Raw genomic sequence first — 19,879 nt, 5'->3', positions numbered from 1 at the left:
ATATTTATTTTCTTTAATTTACAATTATCCGTGACTTTAAAAATTTATTCTAACAGGTCTAAAACTTCAATATTGATATTTCTTTATTTTGTTATTTCACAATTAATGTTAATAAATGAATCAGTTAAAATTTACATTTAATAACAATTGAATTCAAAAATTGAAAAGACTTAAAAGATAGGGACCATATATTAAAATAAGTTGAAAATGAGGAGGGTGGCTAAGAGATTGACAAGTGGCAAATATGAGTAGTCATTTATTATAACAGATAAGAGCAGATGATCCTGCTCGATTTAATCTCATTTTAATTTTAAGTTTCACATTCGTTCATTGATCTCAATCTGATAGAGTTATGTTATGCTTTAAACGTATCTACATATGCATTTATGGTCTCGAGGGCACAATCTTGGATATTGCAAGACCACATTCTTTGAGGTTGTGGTATTCATGGGTTTGACTTCGATTATGGGAGTACATTAGATCGCTTGCACATGTCACTTCATGATTTCGACCTTAGCAGTTTCTCTAATAAAGGTATGAGTTAAGTGTCATTTTAGTACCTGTGGTTTTATCAACTAAACAACTTTGGTACCTTTTTTGAATTTTTTGCAACTGGCTACTCCATGTTTCAAAAACTGGTCATTTTAGTACTTTTTCGTAACCCCGTTTAATTTGTCCGTTAAATCAAGGGTAAACTTGTAACTTCATTATTTTTCTTATTTTTTTTATTATCTTTTAATCAATTTATCTTTCTCCTCTCTTTCTATATTCTCTTTCTCTCTCTATACAGTATACACCTATACACCAACACCACCATAAGTATATCACATACCACACAAGATCCATCTTCTTTGTTTGTCTCTACCCACAACTATAATCATCTCAAACAACCACCACAATTGTTATTCATCTATCACCCTCCGGTGAACTACCACAACCGCACCATGCCGCAATAACCACCACAAAACCATGCCACCACCAGAACCGCCACCACCACAAAACCATGCCACCGCCAGAACCGCCGGCAGGCCCGACACCACCACACCTCTCCCATATCAAATCTGACAGTCCGACACAACCAAACTCGGCCACCACGACATCCCTCCCCTTCTCTTCGTCTTCCCCTATTGCTCCTCTGTATATATTTGGAAGAACCCACTACAGTTCATCATGGTAACTCATATTCAACGAAATTAGGGCTTTATAGTGTTGATGAAGGTGCATATGCTCGTTCCAAAGCCATTGATTTGGGTGGAGTTTTGAGTTTTTTTAGGGTTCTTGGAGATTTAACAGGAATGTAAGGGTTTTGAAATTTTTTCTCACCGGGGAAGTCAAATTGTGATCAGGTTATGTCAGTTTTGAGTTTTTTAGGGTTCTTATGTCAAATTTGGTTTAAGGATGTTGGGAGGGGGTGGTGGTGACTGTGATGTTTATATTCATGATAAGAAGATACAATTGGGTTAGGTGATTAAAGAAAAAAAAGAAAATAAATAAAAAAGAAATTACCAGTTTACCCCTGACTTAACGGTGTAAAATAGACGGGGTTACGGAAAAGTACTAAAATGACCAGTTTTTGAAACATGGAGTAGCCAGTTGCAAAAAATTTAAAAAAAGTACTAAAGTTGCGTAGTTGATAAAAACACAGGTACTAAAATGGCACTTAACTCTAAAGATATCCCCCCCCCCCAAGCCAACATGCTTTAGCGAGTGCCTTTTATAGTGGAATCGACTAGAGTTTAGAAGTGAAATTTGATTTATTCTCTCGTAAGAAATCGGTGGTTGAGTGCATTCGGGCTCAGGATGTCCTAATTGCTATCCCCATTGAAGGACTGTGCCAACGTATGTCGGCTTTGGAGTACCGAACCATCCTTAAGTATTGGCTAATGATCCCTTTGTTTCATGTGGATGAGCCATGCCTAGTTTGCCGCAAGACTTGTTATGCTTCTTTTGGTGAGCATGAACTTCACTACAAGGAGTTATTTGGGTTTAAGTACAGACACAATTTGGTTAGGATGTCTCGTGCGATGCTCTTAAACGAGTATGAATTTTCGCTAAGAAGGAGGTCCCATTGAATTTGACGGATCCACTTGAAACACGCTTGTGTGAACCTCACTGGAGTGTCTCCTCTTACTGGACTTGGAGACAATGAATTTGTAGCAGGTCAGGTTGCGTTGAAAGCGACATTAGGCACGGTTGTTAAACATAAAAATACTTGTTTGGAGATCCACTCACACTTTCGCTTTGTTCTTCAGTTCTTCGATTATTCAATTGAATTTTTTTTCTCTTTGGTCTTAGTTCTTATTAAGGTATTTTAATTCATATTTACTTTGTCCAAAGAGATCATCTAGTTAATCACATAATTAATTAAATTTAGCATATGGTTGGAAAATTGTAGTATCACATAAATTAATTTTCTTATAAACTACATGTATGAATAAAATAGTTATGTATAGTATCTTTTGACCATCGTATACTAATTTAATATCTTATGAGCATAGGGGACTGATTTGTTTGCGTTTGTTCCAACGGACTGGAGCAAAGGAGTTCGACACCGTTAAGTGTTTACAGACGGAAGAGAAAAAAGGGTCAATGACAGATGCCAAAGAAAGACCGATAATCCCACCCAAAGCGAACGGGGGGATATCAATGCAGGTTACAAAGCTAAACGAAACAAATTACATCACATTGGCGATTGTGGTGGAAGCGATTTTGGACGATCAAGGATTATGGGAAGTCGATCAACCAGAAGAGGGCGCGGCTATTGATGTGAAGAAGAATAAAACGGCAAGATCGTTTTTGTTCCAAGTTATGGAAGGTAATATTCTTCTTCAGGTTGCTCAATACAAGAATGCTCGAGAAATATGGGCGGCTTTGAAGGCACAATTTGTTGGGGCCGAGCGAGTCCAAAAGGCTCGACTCCTAACGTTGAAAAGTGAATTTGAGAAACTCAAGATGGCGGAAGACGAGACTGTTGATCAGTTTGTGGGAAAAATAACTGGTATGGTTTCAAAGGCAACAGGTCTTGGTCATGTATTCGAGCAAGATGTTTTGGTGAAAAAGTTACTCGACACGGTTCCAGACAAATACTTCAATCCGGTAGCTTCAATCGAGCAAACGGTTGATCTCGATAGTATGATTTGAAGATGGTGTAGGAAGACTTAAGGCGTTTGAGAAACGTTTACGAGGAAGAGAGCACGCTTCTGAGTCTCAAAATCAGTTACTTTTCAATCGACCAGAAGGTAAAGGCAAATTGTATGATCAATCTGGTAACCGAGGTAAAGGTGGGCGAGTTTATGGGAACGTGGAAAAGGCCGGGATACCGGAGGACAAGGATCGTACCAAACCGAAGGACAGGTAAGAGAAAGGAAAGACCGCTCCCAGATTAAATGTTTTCGGTGTGATGAGATGGGACACTTTGCGTCCTCGTGTCCGGAACGAAGACGAGAAAATCATGAAGCAAATCTCACTCAAACGAATGAACCAGCTGAACGTGTTTTGGCAGGTTATTTAAATCTTCATGAGACAGTTTACTTAAACGAAGAACGAGTTAACCCGAAAAGGCTTGAAGCCGAGAAAGTGGAATTAACTCCAACAAGAAAACGCTTGTGTAAACCTCACTGGGGTGTCTCCTCTTGCTAGACTTAGAGACAATGAATTTGTAGCGGGTCAGGTTGTGTTGAAGGCGACATCGGACACAGTCGCTAAACATGAAAAAACTTGTTTAGAGATCCACTCACACTTTCGCTAAATTTGTTCTTCAGTTCTTCGATTATTCAATTGTTTTTTTTTTCTCTTCGGTCTTAGTTCTTGTTAAGGTATTTTAATTCAGATTTTACTTGTCCAAAGGGATCATGTCTAGTTAATCACAAAATTAATTAAATTTAGCATATGGTTGGAAAATTGTAGTATCACATAAATTGATTTTCTTATAAACTGCATGTATGAATAAAATAGTTACGTATACTATCTTTTGACCATCGTATACTAATTTGATATCTTATGAGCATGTGTGACGTGAGAAAGAAAATAGTGTGTCAAAAGATGAGGAATAATGTAATAATCACATTTAATTCTCCACGTTCATATCTATGACGATATTTGTTTTATCTCAAGACCAGAAAAAAAGGTGACCTTAATTAGCTTGGTGGGGTAGGGGTTTTGATGCGGGGATATTTTCCTGGTCTTGGTTAGAGTGGAGTGGCCCCAAGGTCGATCAATGGTAGATGCAGTCTCTTAACAAACACATGTCGTTTTTATATTTTTATTGTTTTTTAGTTTTAATGAATATCAAATGACACTAAAGTTAAGCCATATTCTTAAGAAAAATAATTTTCAAACACGTTTCATTGTTTTCAAAATACTAAAGTCGTTCGAAAGAAAGGACAAAACAATAATCATCCTGAAGTCGTTGAAAAGTTATTTATAATATAACTACTAACAGAGCTTATTTTACTTGGGCATTCACATGATTCTCCATCTTCTATCCATTATTTTAATTGTATCCATTATTTTAATGTTCTTGTGAATAAAAAGTAACATTCTTTTGAAAAGATGAACAAATTAGATTTTATGGAATAACATGTATTTCAGTTACAAATATATGGATAGGGATGGGGTTCATGATGAATGCTCTAAGCACTTAAAAAAATAACTTTAGAACTTGGCATCAACCAATCGAGCTATATAACCTCATATTTACTTTATTATTGAGTTCTTGTGGTCAAATGAGTTGGGATGGTGTTTCATGCCATCACTTGATCACTTGACACTTCCCAAAAATCCCCCTTGGTTCTTCTCCATCATAGCCGTGATCAACATCACAAATAAAACTTTGCGACGGTGTTCGTGACCATCACTTAGCTCCATCACGATAATGCCCTGTCTGCCTTCTGTTGGTCGAAGGATATATATGAGTCATGGGATGCGGAATACAACAATGAGAAAGGAATCCATAAGCTTATGTGTTATTGATGAGTGGTTGTTTAACACGTGCTAAGTATATACAAACGAATGTTCTTATTTATAATTATATGTTAAACGATCTATATATGAGTGGTTTTTATTATTATGGGGGTTAAGATAGGCGTGAGCTAAAACGATTATATTACAAGTACAAATAAATATTAATAGTTATAGACCATTGATGTTCGGTGTTTGTATGCGAAGTAACATGTTTAACTGTGTATAATTATCGACTTATTAGTAAGATGCATGGCTATTTTGAGATCTTTATGTGTTTCAGGTCCTATCACACTTAAAGTGCTAATAAGCGATGGTTTTCCGACGAAACCCGGTATACCTTAACCGGTAGACAATAGTTACGTCATATTTAATGTCGGGTATATGAGTTACCATAGTAATTATACGAGAATACATAATTCACCGTATTGAATATGCGATCAATCGATCGATAGTTATTGAAACCCGAACGAATCGAGGGTTCAATTATAGACGATATCTATAATAATTAGTGATTTTACGAAGCATTAATGCTTCGGGATAAGTAAAGTACGGCACAGAAAAAGAATTTCGATTTAATGGTACGACGGTACGTTAAACGAAACCTTTAATACCAAACCGAGCAAGAGACGATCGATCAAGCCGAAAAAGATGCGCGATAATTAATGATGTGATGTTTTAAGTTAATAAAAGTCATGGTTTAAGTTTTTAAAGTTTTTAAATCGGTTTTATATAAATTTCATTTTTAAGCCGAAAAAACGACCGTTTTAGCTTCGTTTTAAGCCGAATTAAACATTTAACCGAAAAACGAACTGAACCAGATTATCCAAAACATTATCCAGATCTCCGATATCCGAACATGTGGCTAAGAATGAAGAGGTGGGTCCCACCCCACCCCTTCACATTTCCGATCGGATTGGGAAAGGTCCCATAGCCCTTCATTTTCTTTTTTTCATCAAGCATATCAACAATTCTCCATCTACTTTCCATTCTATGATCCAAAACCGAGATTTTGTGGCAAGAAAACAAGGTAAAGAATCGAGTTAATCACGTTTCCATCTTCGTTTCTTGAGTTTGTTTGCAAGAAAATGAGGTTTCAAAGATGAAAACCGATTCTTGCGTGATCAAGTGATGTATACGGGTTATACAAGGGATTTTGGTCCAAGAAAGGAGTTAAACGAACAAAACACGAATTTTTACGGTTTAAATCTTTGTTTTTGAATCATAACCGAAACTATAGTGTAAGAGGCTTGATCGTGAGTGTAACTTGCTTGGTATTGTGGTATGTTGGTTGTAGGTTCTGTATTTAATGGTAGATAAGGCGGAAAGACGAGTTTGTAGCTTGTAGTGGCGGAAAACGAAAGGTATATTCGGTTTATGTACGGTTTTGGAGATTTGGACAGATTGTTGATGCTTTAGAGTTAGGTCATGAAATTTTACAGAGGTATTAAACACATGAAAATATGAGTACTGTGGATTTTTGGTAATTTTTGGATAAAGGATGAATATTTGGTGAATTTAATGCTCGGTTTTGGCCAAAAATGGTGAAAAATAGTTAAATATCATGAAAAATTCTGGACAATTTCAGATAAGCTTTTTATATCATGTATAAGTTACACACAAAATTTGAGGTCAGTTGGAGAAGTCTAAGTAGGATTTTCGGTTAAACGAGTTCTAGGGTTTTCTAGTTCGGTTTTAGTGAAAATGGCATGTAAAAGAAGATTTTGGTTCTGGAAAATTACAGGGGACTATGTGGATGGCAGGGGACATCCAGGAAAAATCTGGGATTTTTCTAAGATCGTTTGGTATTTACGACATATTTAGTGTTTAAATGGTGTTTAAAAATAGATAAATAAATCTTAAATATAAAAATTAATTCTGGAAATTTTTTTATAAAATTCCCCACTGTCAAAAAGTCATTTTTGAAAAATTTCAAGATCCGAGATTAAACGGATAATTATTTGTGCAAAAACAAACTTTTAAAGCTTAAAACGAGTAAACCGGTAAAGCTCGCTTAAGCGAGCTGACTGGTGTATAAAAACCCTAAAAATGAACTATTTTCATATAACTGAGTTAAACAAGTAAAAATAAATCATCCAAAATTAATTCGGATGATTTGAGTAATTTTACCCGATTTAACAGTTTCCGGTACGCTAAAGACGGAAACGGGTCCCGCGGCCAAACGGGGCGTCTAAACCGAGCTCTAATTTCACAACTTAAACTAAATTATCAGTCAACCACTACTCTCGAATCGTGTGTGACCAAACTCATTTTTGAAACGTAAAAACGGATAACCGTGCTAGGCACGCAAAACGAAAAACGACTAATAGTAGTTGTGACCATGGAACTCTAAACGACATCACAATCTGAGTCCGGAGAAGTGTTTCTGGGTTAACCTTGCCCCCAGAACGGTTACAGTACTGGGTTAACAGTGTCCCCAGATGTACAGGTTAACTTGGTTAAAGTTATATTAATAATGAGTGTATAGTAACGATCGTAGGGATCATATTACAGATTGGACGTGTTAATTGATAATGATTGTTGTTACCTGCTTGCATGTGCTAAGGTGAGTTTCACGAGCCCCTTTTTCTGAATTGTTTTCAAATATTTTCCCGGGGCGGAAGCATGTTACTACTGAAATGTTTAAGTACATACTGAACGCATGGATTTGCGTGGATATATATATATTTTATTGTACGGGAATCGTACGGAAATGTACTAAGATGGTAATTGTCTGAGTTGCTAACATTCTAAGGCCCCGAAACACGAGTGATTAACTGAAAGCCGGTAGAGTGTGGATAGTACTATTGGTCTGACAAACCCAACTGGTCCGGCATGGATTTGCTGATGTTTCCCAGCCAGTTGCACATGTCTATTTTGTTGTTGATATATATTTTGCTATGTAATGTTAGACATAGCGGTTTGGGGCAGGTCCGTGGGCGGGGGATATGCCACGGGGGTTGTGTGTGATAGTCAGAGGTTTCACTTGTGGGCTCAGCATAATTACATCGTGTTTCTGGGTTAACATTGCCCCCGGAATGAGTACAGTACTGGGTTAACAGTGTCTCCATATAATATTATATTTTGATATGGATTTATCATGGTTTACTCAAATTGTGAAACTCACCAACTATTCGTAGTTGACCCGTTTTCTCACATGCTTTTCAGGTACAATTAAGATGAAGTGATTGCTTACGTGCTAAGTGCTTGATGTGTGTAAGATTTGCGTGCAGGATGTTAGGATACATTATAACAAATAGAATTGTGTATCGTATTGTATGATGTGTGTATCACCTAGACGGTAATAAAATACAAGATAATGTAATTTGAAGTATATTAATGTATTCAGTTTTTCTTTATAAACAATGTGGTTGATATCAGAGGTGTCTGTTGCATCCCGATTACGTTTCCGCATGCGTTCAGTATGTACTTAAACATTTCAGTAGTAACATGCTTCCGCCCCGGGAAAATATTTGAAAACAATTCAGAAAAAGGGGCTCGTGAAACTCACCTTCGCACATGCAAGCAGGTAACAACAATCATTATCAGTTAACACGTCCAATCTGTAATATGATCCCTACGATCGTTACTATACACTCATTATTAATATAACTTTAACCAAGTTAACCGGTACATCTGGGGACACTGTTAACCCAGCACTGTACCCGTTCTGGGGGCAAGGTTAACCCAGAAACACTTCTCCGGACTCAGATTGTGATGTCGTTTAGAGTTCCATGGTCGCAACTACTATTAGTCGTTTTTCTCGTTTTGCGTGCCTAGCACGGTTATCCGTTTTTACGTTTCAAAAATGAGTTTGGTCACACACGACCCGAGAGTAGTGGTTGACTGATAATTTAGTTTAAGTTGTGAAATTAGAGCTCGGTTTAGACGCCCCGTTTGGCCGCGGGACCCGTTTCCGTCTTTAGCGTACCGGAAACTGTTAAATCGGGTAAAATTACTCAAATCATCCGAATTAATTTTGGATGATTTATTTTTACTTGTTTAACTCAGTTATATGAAAATAGTTCATTTTTAGGGTTTTTATACACCAGTCAGCTCGCTTAAGCGAGCTTTACCGGTTTACTCGTTTTAAGCTTTAAAAGTTTGTTTTTGCACAAATAATTATCCGTTTAATCTCGGATCTTGAAATTTTTCAAAAATGACTTTTTGACAGTGGGGAATTTAATAAAAATATTTCCAGAATTAATTTTTATATTTAAGATTTATTTATCTATTTTTAAACACCATTTAAACACTAAATATGTCGTAAATACCAAACGATCTTAGAAAAATCCCAAATTTTTCCTGGATGTCCCCTGCCATCCACATAGTCCCCTGTAATTTTTCCAGAACCAAAATCTTCTTTTACATGCCATTTTCACTAAAACCAAGCTAGAAAACCCTAGAACTCGTTTTACCGAAAAGCCTACTTAGACTTCTCCAACTGACCTCAAATTTTGTGTGTGACTTATAAATGATATAAAAAGTTTATTTGCAATTTTCCAGAAATTTTCATGATATTTAACTATTTTTCACCATTTTTGGCCAAAACCAAGCATTAAATTCACCAAATATTCATCCTTTATCCAAAAATTACCAAAAATTCACAGAACTCATATTTTCATGTGTTTAACACCTCTGTAAAATTTAATGACCTAAATCTAAAGCATCAACAATCTGTCCAAATCTCCAAAACCGTACATAAACCGAATAGACCTTTCGTTTTCCGCCACTACAAGCTACAAACTCGTCTTTCCGCCTTATCTACCACTAAATACAGAACCTACAACCAACATACCACAATACCAAGCAAGTTACACTCACGATCAAGCCTCTTACACTATAGTTTCGGTTATGATTCAAAAACAAAGATTTAAACCGTAAAAATTCGTTTTTTGTTCGTTTAACTCCTTTCTTGGACCAAGATCCCTTGTATAACCCGTATACATCACTTGATCACGCAAGGTCGAATTTAGAAGAATTATTGGATAAGGTTTTATACGACCTAGTTAGTCACCATGGGGTGCACCAGTGTTATTTGGGAAATGAAGGACTGAAGTGTTAGGATATGTATTGGTTAGAGAGAATTGCATAGAGTGACAATCAAGAATAGTTATTCACTTCTTCGAAGTAAATGATCTATTTAACCAACTGCAAGGGGCGATTTATTTTCAGAAAATTGATCTTAGATATAGTTATCACCAAATGAAAAATCCAAGAGGAGGACGTTGCAACAACAGCGTTTCGGACTCGTTACGGCCATTATGAATTCTTATTTATGCCGTTCGGGCTAACAAGTGTGCCGGCAGTGTTCATGGAACTCATGAACCGAGTCTGTAAACTTTATTTTGACAAATTTTTCATAACATTCATTGATGATATTTTGATATATTCGCAACGTAAAGAAGAGCACGAACGACGGTTAAGGAAAATTGTGGAGGTGTTAAAGCAAGAGGAGTTGTACGCGAAGTTTTCGAAATGTGATTTTGAATAAAGAAGGCATAATCCCTTGGTCATGTTGTAAAGCAACAAGGATTTCACATAGATCCAAATAAGATAGAAACCATTAAAATTGTGCCAAGCGCCGATTTTAAGTCTCCCCGATGGAGACGATGGTTTTGTCGCGTATTGTGACGTATCGCGTAGAGGGTTAGAATGCGTGTTGATGCAGAATAATAAGGTTATAGCCTATGCTTCCCGACAGTTAAAAGTACACGAGAAAAATTACACTACTCATGACTTAGAACTTGGAGCGGTTATCTTCGCACTTGAAATCTGGAGACATTATCTCTATGGTACGAAGTGCACCATCTACACCGATCATAAAGTTTGCAGCACATATTTGATCAGAAGGAACTGAATATGAGGCAACGAAGATGGGTCGAGTTGTTAAGCGATCATGACTGTGACATCCGTTATCACCCCGGCAAGGCTAACGTCGTAGCCGATGCCTTGAGTAGGAAAGATCGGGTTAAGCCATTGCGAGTGCGAGCGCTGGGGATGATGGTCCAGTCAAACCTTTCGGACCTGATTCGATTCGCTCAACGTGAGGCGTTGAAAGAGGAACAATTGGAAAAGGAGGGACTTTACGGCAATTAGAAGAATTTCAAACAACGCGTGGATGAAATTCTCTATTTCAAAAATCGGATTTGGATCCCGACCCTCCATGACCTTCGTGAATTAATCATGGACGAAGCGCATAGATCGAAATATTCCATACATCCGGGATCGAATTAGACTATTGATGATACGAATATCTGAAAGGATTTTATTAATGGCCGAGTTTGGAGAAAGATATGGTTACGTATGTTGGTGAAGATTTAATTTATGCAAGAGATAAGGCTGCACACCGAAAACCCTAAGGAACGCCACAACGACAGAGAATTCGCCAATGATAGTGGGAATAAATTACAATGGATTTCGGGACGCAAATTCCCAAGATATATTAAAGACATGATGCAATTTGGGTAATCGCGGATCGATTAACCAATCCTCGCATTTCATCCCAATCTATGACGATTACCACAATGAATTCTCGCCCAAATTCATGATGGTGAAATGGTATCTCGTCGTAGAGTACCATTTTCAATTATCTCAGATCGAAATAGTCATCCTACTTCCATTATTGGAAGGCGGGGAAGGAAGCATCGAGACCTTGAAGCTTTCTATGGGTGAAGTGATTATCACCAATTTGTTAAATTGAAAATGGGCGTCAATCAAGCCATAAGATCTGAATTGATTCGAGAAACAACCAATCGGATTTATAATATTTAAGATAAGTTGAAAGCAGCGCGAGATTGGCAAAGGATTTATGCCAACATTCATAGGAAACCATTGTCACTGGAAAGAGGTGACAAGGCATTTTTAAGGCATCACCTTAGAGAGGTGATATGAGGTTTGGCAAAACCGAAAATAGCTCCTTAAAATATTGGACCTCATGAGACTATCTCCATGATTGGTCATTTAGTTTATCGATTAAAGTACTCCAGGGGCTAAGTACTATACATGATGTTTTGCCATATATACGGATTGAAAAGTACCTAAGCGATGAGGCAACAAAAGTACTAGTATTGGAGGTACTCATAGAATATATGTTTGATATCATAAATAATTCCGTAGAGATAGTAGACGGGTAATCTAAACAGTTTGGGCCTACCAAGCGTTATTGGTTAAGATTAAGTGGAATTCACAGCGAGGACCAGATTATACCTGGTAACGCGAGGGTGAATTCTGAAGGAAAAACCCCCACCTTTCTCTCGGAAGGGGATAGCAGGCGTGTAAAATTTCGAGTACGAAATTTCTTAACGGGGGGAGAATGTAACGATTCCGACGAAACCCGGTATACCCTAACCGGTAGACAATAGTTACGTCATATTTAATGTCGGGTATATGAGTTACCATAGTAATTATACGAGAATACATGGTTCACTGTATTGATTGTACGTGAATATATAATTCACCGTATTGAATATGCGATCAATCGATCGATAGTTATTGAAACCCGAACGAATCGAGGGTTCAATTATAGACGATATCTATAATAATTAGTGATTTTACGAAGCATTAATGATTCGGGATAAGTAAAGTACGGCACAGAAAAAGAATTTCGATTTAATGGTACGACGGTACGTTAAACGAAACCTTTAATACCAAACCGAGCAAGAGACGATCGATCAAGCCGAAAAAGATGCGCCATAATTAATGATATGATGTTTTAAGTTAATAAAAGTCATGGTTTAAGTTTTTAAAGTTTTTAAATCGGTTTTATATAAATTTCATTTTTAAGCCGAAAAACGACCGTTTTAGCTTCGTTTTAAGCCTAATTAAACATTTAACCAAAAAACGAACTGAACCAGATTATCCAAAACATTATCCAGATCTCCGATATCCGAACATGTGGCTAAGAATGAAGAGGTGGGTCCCACCCCACCCCTTCACATTTCCGATCGGATTGGGAAAGGTCCCATAGCCCTTCATTTTCTTTTTTTCATCAAGCATATCAACAATTCTCCATCTACTTTCCATTCTATGATCCAAAACCGAGATTTTGTGGCAAGAAAACAAGGTAAAGAATCGAGTTAATCACGTTTCCATCTTCGTTTCTTGAGTTTGTTTGCAAGAAAATGAGGTTTCAAATATGAAAACCGATTCTTGCGTGATCAAGTGATGTATACGGGTTATACAAGGGATCTTGGTCCAAGAAAGGAGTTAAACGAACAAAAAACGAATTTTTACGGTTTAAATCTTTGTTTTTGAATCATAACCGAAACTATAGTGTAAGAGGCTTGATCGTGAGTGTAACTTGCTTGGTATTGTGGTATGTTGGTTGTAGGTTCTGTATTTAGTGGTAGATAAGGCGGAAAGACGAGTTTGTAGCTTGTAGTGGCGGAAAACGAAAGGTATATTCGGTTTATGTACGGTTTTGGAGATTTGGACAGATTGTTGATGCTTTAGAGTTAGGTCATGAAATTTTACAGAGGTGTTAAACACATGAAAATATGAGTACTGTGGATTTTTGGTAATTTTTGGATAAAGGATGAATATTTGGTGAATTTAATGCTCGGTTTTGGCCAAAAATGGTGAAAAATAGTTAAATATCATGAAAAATTCTGGACAATTTCAGATAAGCTTTTTATATCATTTATAAGTCACACACAAAATTTGAGGTCAGTTGGAGAAGTCTAAGTAGGATTTTCGGTTAAACGAGTTCTAGGGTTTTCTAGTTCGGTTTTAGTGAAAATGGCATGTAAAAGAAGATTTTGGTTCTGGAAAATTACAGGGGACTATGTGGATGGCAGGGGACATCCAGGAAAAATCTGGGATTTTTCTAAGATCGTTTGGTATTTACGACATATTTAGTGTTTAAATGGTGTTTAAAAATAGATAAATAAATCTTAAATATAAAAATTAATTCTGGAAATTTTTTTATAAAATTCCCCACTGTCAAAAAGTCATTTTTGCAAAATTTCAAGATCCGAGATTAAACGGATAATTATTTGTGCAAAAACAAACTTTTAAAGCTTAAAACGAGTAAACCGGTAAAGCTCGCTTAAGCGAGCTGACTGGTGTATAAAAACCCTAAAAATGAACTATTTTCATATAACTGAGTTAAACAAGTAAAAATAAATCATCCAAAATTAATTCGGATGATTTGAGTAATTTTTCCCGATTTAACAGTTTCCGGTACGCTAAAGACGGAAATGGGTCCCGCGGCCAAACGGGGCGTCTAAACCGAGCTCTAATTTCACAACTTAAACTAAATTATCAGTCAACCACTACTCTCGGGTCGTGTGTGACCAAACTCATTTTTGAAACGTAAAAACGGATAACCGTGCTAGGCACGCAAAACGAGAAAAACGACTAATAGTAGTTGTGACCATGGAACTCTAAACGACATCACAATCTGAGTCCGGAGAAGTGTTTCTGGGTTAACCTTGCCCCCAGAACGGTTACAGTACTGGGTTAACAGTGTCCCCAGATGTACAGGTTAACTTGGTTAAAGTTATATTAATAATGAGTGTATAGTAACGATCGTAGGGATCATATTACAGATTGGACGTGTTAATTGATAATGATTGTTGTTACCTGCTTGCATGTGCTAAGGTGAGTTTCACGAGCCCCTTTTTCTGAATTGTTTTCAAATATTTTCCCGGGGCGGAAGCATGTTACTACTGAAATGTTTAAGTACATACTGAACGCATGGATTTGCGTGGATATATATATATTTTATTGTACGGGAATCGTACGGAAATGTACTAAGATGGTAATTGTCTGAGTTGCTAACATTCTAAGGCCCCGGAACACGAGTGATTAACTGAAAGCCGGTAGAGTGTGGATAGTACTATTGGTCTGACAAACCCAACTGGTCCGGCATGGATTTGCTGATGTTTCCCAGCCAGTTGCACATGTCTATTTTGTTGTTGATATATATTTTGCTATGTAATGTTAGACATAGCGGTTTGGGGCAGGTCCGTGGGCGGGGGATATGCCACGGGGGTTGTGTGTGATAGTCAGAGGTTTCACTTGTGGGCTCAGCATAATTACATCGTGTTTCTGGGTTAACATTGCCCCCGGAATGAGTACAGTACTAGGTTAACAGTGTCCCCAGATAATATTATATTTTGATATGGATTTATCATGGTTTACTCAAATTGTGAAACTCACCAACTATTCGTAGTTGACCCGTTTTCTCACATGCTTTTCAGGTACAATTAAGATGAAGTGATTGCTTACGTGCTAAGTGCTTGATGTGTGTAAGATTTGCGTGCAGGATGTTAGGATACATTATAACAAATAGAATTGTGTATCGTATTGTATGATGTGTGTATCACCTAGACGGTAATGAAATACAAGATAATGTAATTTGAAGTATATTAATGTATTCAGTTTTCTTTACAAGATAATGTAATTTTTAGGATAAAGATGCTACCTTTTTTACATTTTAAGTATAAACAACCAAACAAAAGGACTAACTGTAAACTACCTCCAAAATACAGTGACGAGTAAGCTCTAGTAGCTACAAATAAAATACCAAATCGACAAGAAAAATAACTACTTCTTTCGTCCCATTAAAAGTGTCATGGTAAGAAAAACACAAAGTTCATGGTAGATTGAATGATTACTTTTTTTGCTTACCAAATGACAATAATGCCCTTGGAAATTGGGTCCATCAATATTGTTTATTAATGTTAGTTGTGTGTCTTTAAGGGTAAACTTGGAAATTGACTAATAAATTTTGAAAGTGGACACTTTTAATGGGACAAACAAAAAAGGAAATATGGACACCTTTAATGGGACGGAGGGAATAATATTTTAGATAAGAGGGAACTTTCAAACTGAAAGATTTTTGTGAAATATTAATATCTTTGACCTCAAAAAGTCAAAAGGATATATCTTCTTAGAGAAACTCACGTCCATTTAACTGTCATTTAATATTGAATATTATCTGCAGCTACATACTAGACGGTGTTCCTCGAATGAGAGAGAGACCGATAGGTGACTTGGTCACGGGTCTTAAGCAGCTCGGTGCAGACGTTGACTGTTTTCTCGGGACCAACTGTCCACCTGTGCGTGTAGTTGGCGGTGGTGGCCTTCCTGGTGGAAAAGTATCATTTTGTTGTTGTTATTATTATTATTATTATTATTATTATTATTGTAATGATAGTAAAGTGAAAATAAATTTGTGTTTAATGTTTACAGGTTAAGTTGTCGGGATCGATCAGCAGTCAATACCTTACTGCATTGCTTATGGCTTCTCCTCTTGCACTTGGAGATGTAGAGATTGAAATTATCGATAAATTATTTTCCATACCGTATGTTGACATGACAATAAAATTGATGGAACGGTTCGGTGTCTCGGTTGAACACAGTGATAGTTGGGGCAGGTTCTTAATCAAAGGCGGTCAAAAGTACAAGTAAGTTAACTCTTTTACATTAAAAAAAAAAAATTTACGGATGCCCGGGTTGTGAATTATATAGGAACGTGTTTTTTTAGGTCACCCCGAAACGCGTATGTAGAAGGCGATGCATCGAGTGCAAGTTACTTCTTGGCTGGTGCTGCCATAACCGGTGGGACTGTTACCGTTGAAGGATGTGGAACAAGTAGTTTACAGGTAACCCATGGCTTCCTTTTAGTTTTTTTTTCTTTTTTTTAATGAATATATATATTTTTTTTATTAACGTTTAACTTGGAAATTGACTTTGACTTGGAAGTCAAGTCAACGGCTGTCTGACTTAAGTCACTTATGACTTAACCATTAAACGGTTTTTATTTCGAAATCCACAAAAGAAAATGTTCTGTTAAAAGTATTTTGTAATTTTTTTTAATGAAATTATAACATGTTTTGTGAGATTTTTTGAGAAGTCAAGTCAATATTATTTTATTTATTTGTTTTTGTAACTATATTTATGAAGGGTGATGTGAAATTCGCGGAGGTTCTTGGACAAATGGGTGCTGAAGTAACATGGACCGAAAACTCGGTCACAGTGAGGGGCCCTCCAAGGAATGCTTCTGGAAGGAAACATTTGCGTGCTGTTGATGTCAACATGAACAAAATGCCTGATGTCGCCATGACTCTAGCCGTAGTTGCTCTCTATGCAGACGGTCCTACCGCCATTAGAGACGGTATCATTATACTTTCACAAAGTCTTCATTTTACAAAATATATGTATATATATAGGAACAGGTTCAAGAGGGAACTCAAAAAAGTGGGGAACTCTTCATTTTACATGTAAAAAAATACTAAAAAAATTAATTTTTCACGTAAAAAACACATTTTTACATAATCTTTTTAAACCTTTTTACTTATAAACACTTGTAGAAGCCGTTTTGGAAAAAAAATTTTAATTTTCGTTAAAAAATGGTAAAAAAAATTTTTTAACAGAATTACTTTTTTTTTATTGGAATGTCTTCTACATGTATTTATAAACAAAAAGTCCAAAAAAGTTTGTTAAAACTAATCTTTTACGTGTAAATCGAGCTTTATATTGTTTTTTTACATGCAAAATGAAGAGTTCCCCAGTTCCCCACTTTTTTTAGTTCCCTCTTGAACCTGTTCCTATATATTATACACACACACTATTATTAATAATAATATATTAATTTGTTTTTTTTTCAGTTGCTAGCTGGAGAGTCAAAGAAACCGAAAGAATGATTGCCATTTGCAAGGAACTCAGAAAGGTAAAATATTTTTATTTAAAATATTTAGATTAATGTTGTGACGATATTTTCATAACTGTTTAATGCTCAAAAATATTTCAGTTGGGGGCAACGGTTGAAGAAGGGTCCGACTACTGTGTGATCACTCCACCCGAGCGGTTAAATGTGACAGCAATAGACACATATGATGATCACAGGATGGCCATGGCTTTCTCTCTTGCTGCATGTGCAGAGGTTCCCGTCACTATCAAGGATCCTGGTTGCACTCAAAAGACGTTTCCTGATTACTTTGAAGTTCTTCAGAGATACGCAAAGCATTAATATTTTTGTTTCGATTTAAGGTGCAAAATATATGATTTTTGGAAATTTTTCGTTCGTTTTGAGATTTGTAATTCTTTGGATGTATGAATGGATTTGATGTGATCTTGCTCAATTCCAGTTGAAGTTGTTGAATAAGATGACTATTATTAATTAAGAGAAAATTACTGTTGGCGTCCCAGTGGTTTATGGGCGGAGTCATATTGAGTCACTGAGAAAAAAATGAACTGATTAGATCCCTGTGGTTCCAAAAGAGACCCGAATAAGTCCCTGTTGTTAAGTTTCCATCCAAAAAAAGTTGAAATTACCAATATGCCCTTTCATAAGATTCATCTAAGTCCATGGGGTTTGTGGTCGTACTCAGTTTTAATCCTTCACTATTAATTTTCCTCCACGCTATTTTTTAAAAGAAAAATAATCAAACCGGACTCTTTTTTTAACAATACTAATCGAACCGAACGACTTTTTAAACATAAACCTCCACAGGGATGCAAACAATAATTTTCTCATTAATTAATTCAGTTGAATGTTTGGTTATATATATAAGGTCACACATATACAACCTTATAGTTTGTAGTTTCACAAAGACTATTAGTGTTTTTAAAGCATTATCATTATAGAATCCTTCACATTTTATAAATTCACATTTGTAACATCTAAAGTTATGTTATGTCATTATTTACCTTTTACAGATATAGTAGATACATATACGGATGTTTACTACTGAACTTAATTTAAATATATCTAATGTTTTAAACATAATGTATAATACGGCTTTCTAACTTTGATTGTTTCTCTCTCCTACTTTACGTGATTATATCATGTAAAAATGTTTATCCGATTCTCGTGTTTTATTTAAAATTGGTTTTATGTTAAAAGGTATCTTTTATATATAATTATATTAATAAAAGTGTAAAACCCAATAGAAATCTGGGCATTTATTGAGTTAATTTCAAGGTGCATGAATCTATGAGTATCTTCTTTTATTCATATATGTAAATATTTAAGTATGAAGCATGGGACATGATGCCAACATTTATAAACACACAGAACATGGATGCCTCAACTTGTGACTTTAATATTAAATATTAAAAAATATAAAATAAAAGAATAAAATTTGAGTTGAATAAATTAAAAAGTGAGATTGAACCCATGTTTCATGAAACTTTATAAATTTGATTAAAAAAGACATGTCATGTGAGAATTGGATGAATATTAAAAAATATAAAATAAAAGAATAAAATTTGAGTTGAATAAATTAAAAAGTGAGATTGAACCCATGTTTCATGAAACTTTATAAATTTGATTAAAAAAGACATGTCATGTGAGAATTGGATGCCACATTTAGTGTGTAGTTCAAATGACATATATGAAGACTAAGACCTAACCTTCTTTACAAATAATTTCACATCTATGATCTATGCCAAGAGAGAATATCTTGCATTTGTTCCCTTTAAATTAATAGCCATTTCACATGTTAACATTACTTAACAACAAAAAGTGTAAAAGAACTAAGCGGTTATGAATCATTCAAGATGGACTCAAATAATAGCCTGGTTTTACTATTTAAAAGAGGCTGACAACGCAGCTTGTTGCTTGTTTGTCCGCTGTCTTGATGTAATAAACTATATAATCTAAAATAATAATATTATATATTCTTTGGTTTCGACTTGATCTTTGAATCATCTAATATATTTTTTGTCATCGGTTTCAAAAACAATAATATTTTTCAAAATCTATTTTGGTATATTTTTCTTTTTTTTTTTTTCAGTAAAGTAAATATATCATCTTTTTTTTTAGCAATAAAATACCACTAATTGAGTAATTGACTTGTTTTCATTTAATACTGATAATTAATCAAGTTTAAACAATTAAGTTAATGATACATGTTTTCTTTAGTAATATCTCATATTTATCACTCATATTCATTGCCAATTATAGTTT

The 19,879-nt window shown here is 35.6% G+C and overlaps 1 protein-coding gene across 1 annotated transcript; it reads left to right on the top strand.

Moving 5' to 3' along the window:
- Positions 1-2,589: 2,589 nt before the first annotated feature.
- LOC143536287 (3-phosphoshikimate 1-carboxyvinyltransferase 2-like) lies at positions 2,590-18,044 on the top strand. The gene is made up of 8 exons (XM_077030319.1): positions 2,590-3,130; positions 3,237-3,354; positions 15,911-16,064; positions 16,159-16,373; positions 16,454-16,571; positions 16,873-17,083; positions 17,577-17,638; positions 17,720-18,044. Exons 1-8 carry the CDS (start codon positions 2,590-2,592, stop codon positions 17,936-17,938), a joined length of 1,638 nt encoding a protein of 545 aa, XP_076886434.1. The 3' UTR covers positions 17,939-18,044.
- Positions 18,045-19,879: the final 1,835 nt, after the last annotated feature.

Source organism: Bidens hawaiensis, unplaced genomic scaffold, assembly GCF_021521415.1.
Source record: "Bidens hawaiensis isolate Kalapana, Puna unplaced genomic scaffold, B.hawaiensis_p1.1 tig00010780_1, whole genome shotgun sequence".
In the NCBI taxonomy this organism is placed as follows: domain Eukaryota; kingdom Viridiplantae; phylum Streptophyta; class Magnoliopsida; order Asterales; family Asteraceae; genus Bidens; species Bidens hawaiensis.
The sequence above is the reverse complement of the archived record's forward strand: the minus strand, read 5'-3'. Positions and strand labels throughout refer to the sequence as shown.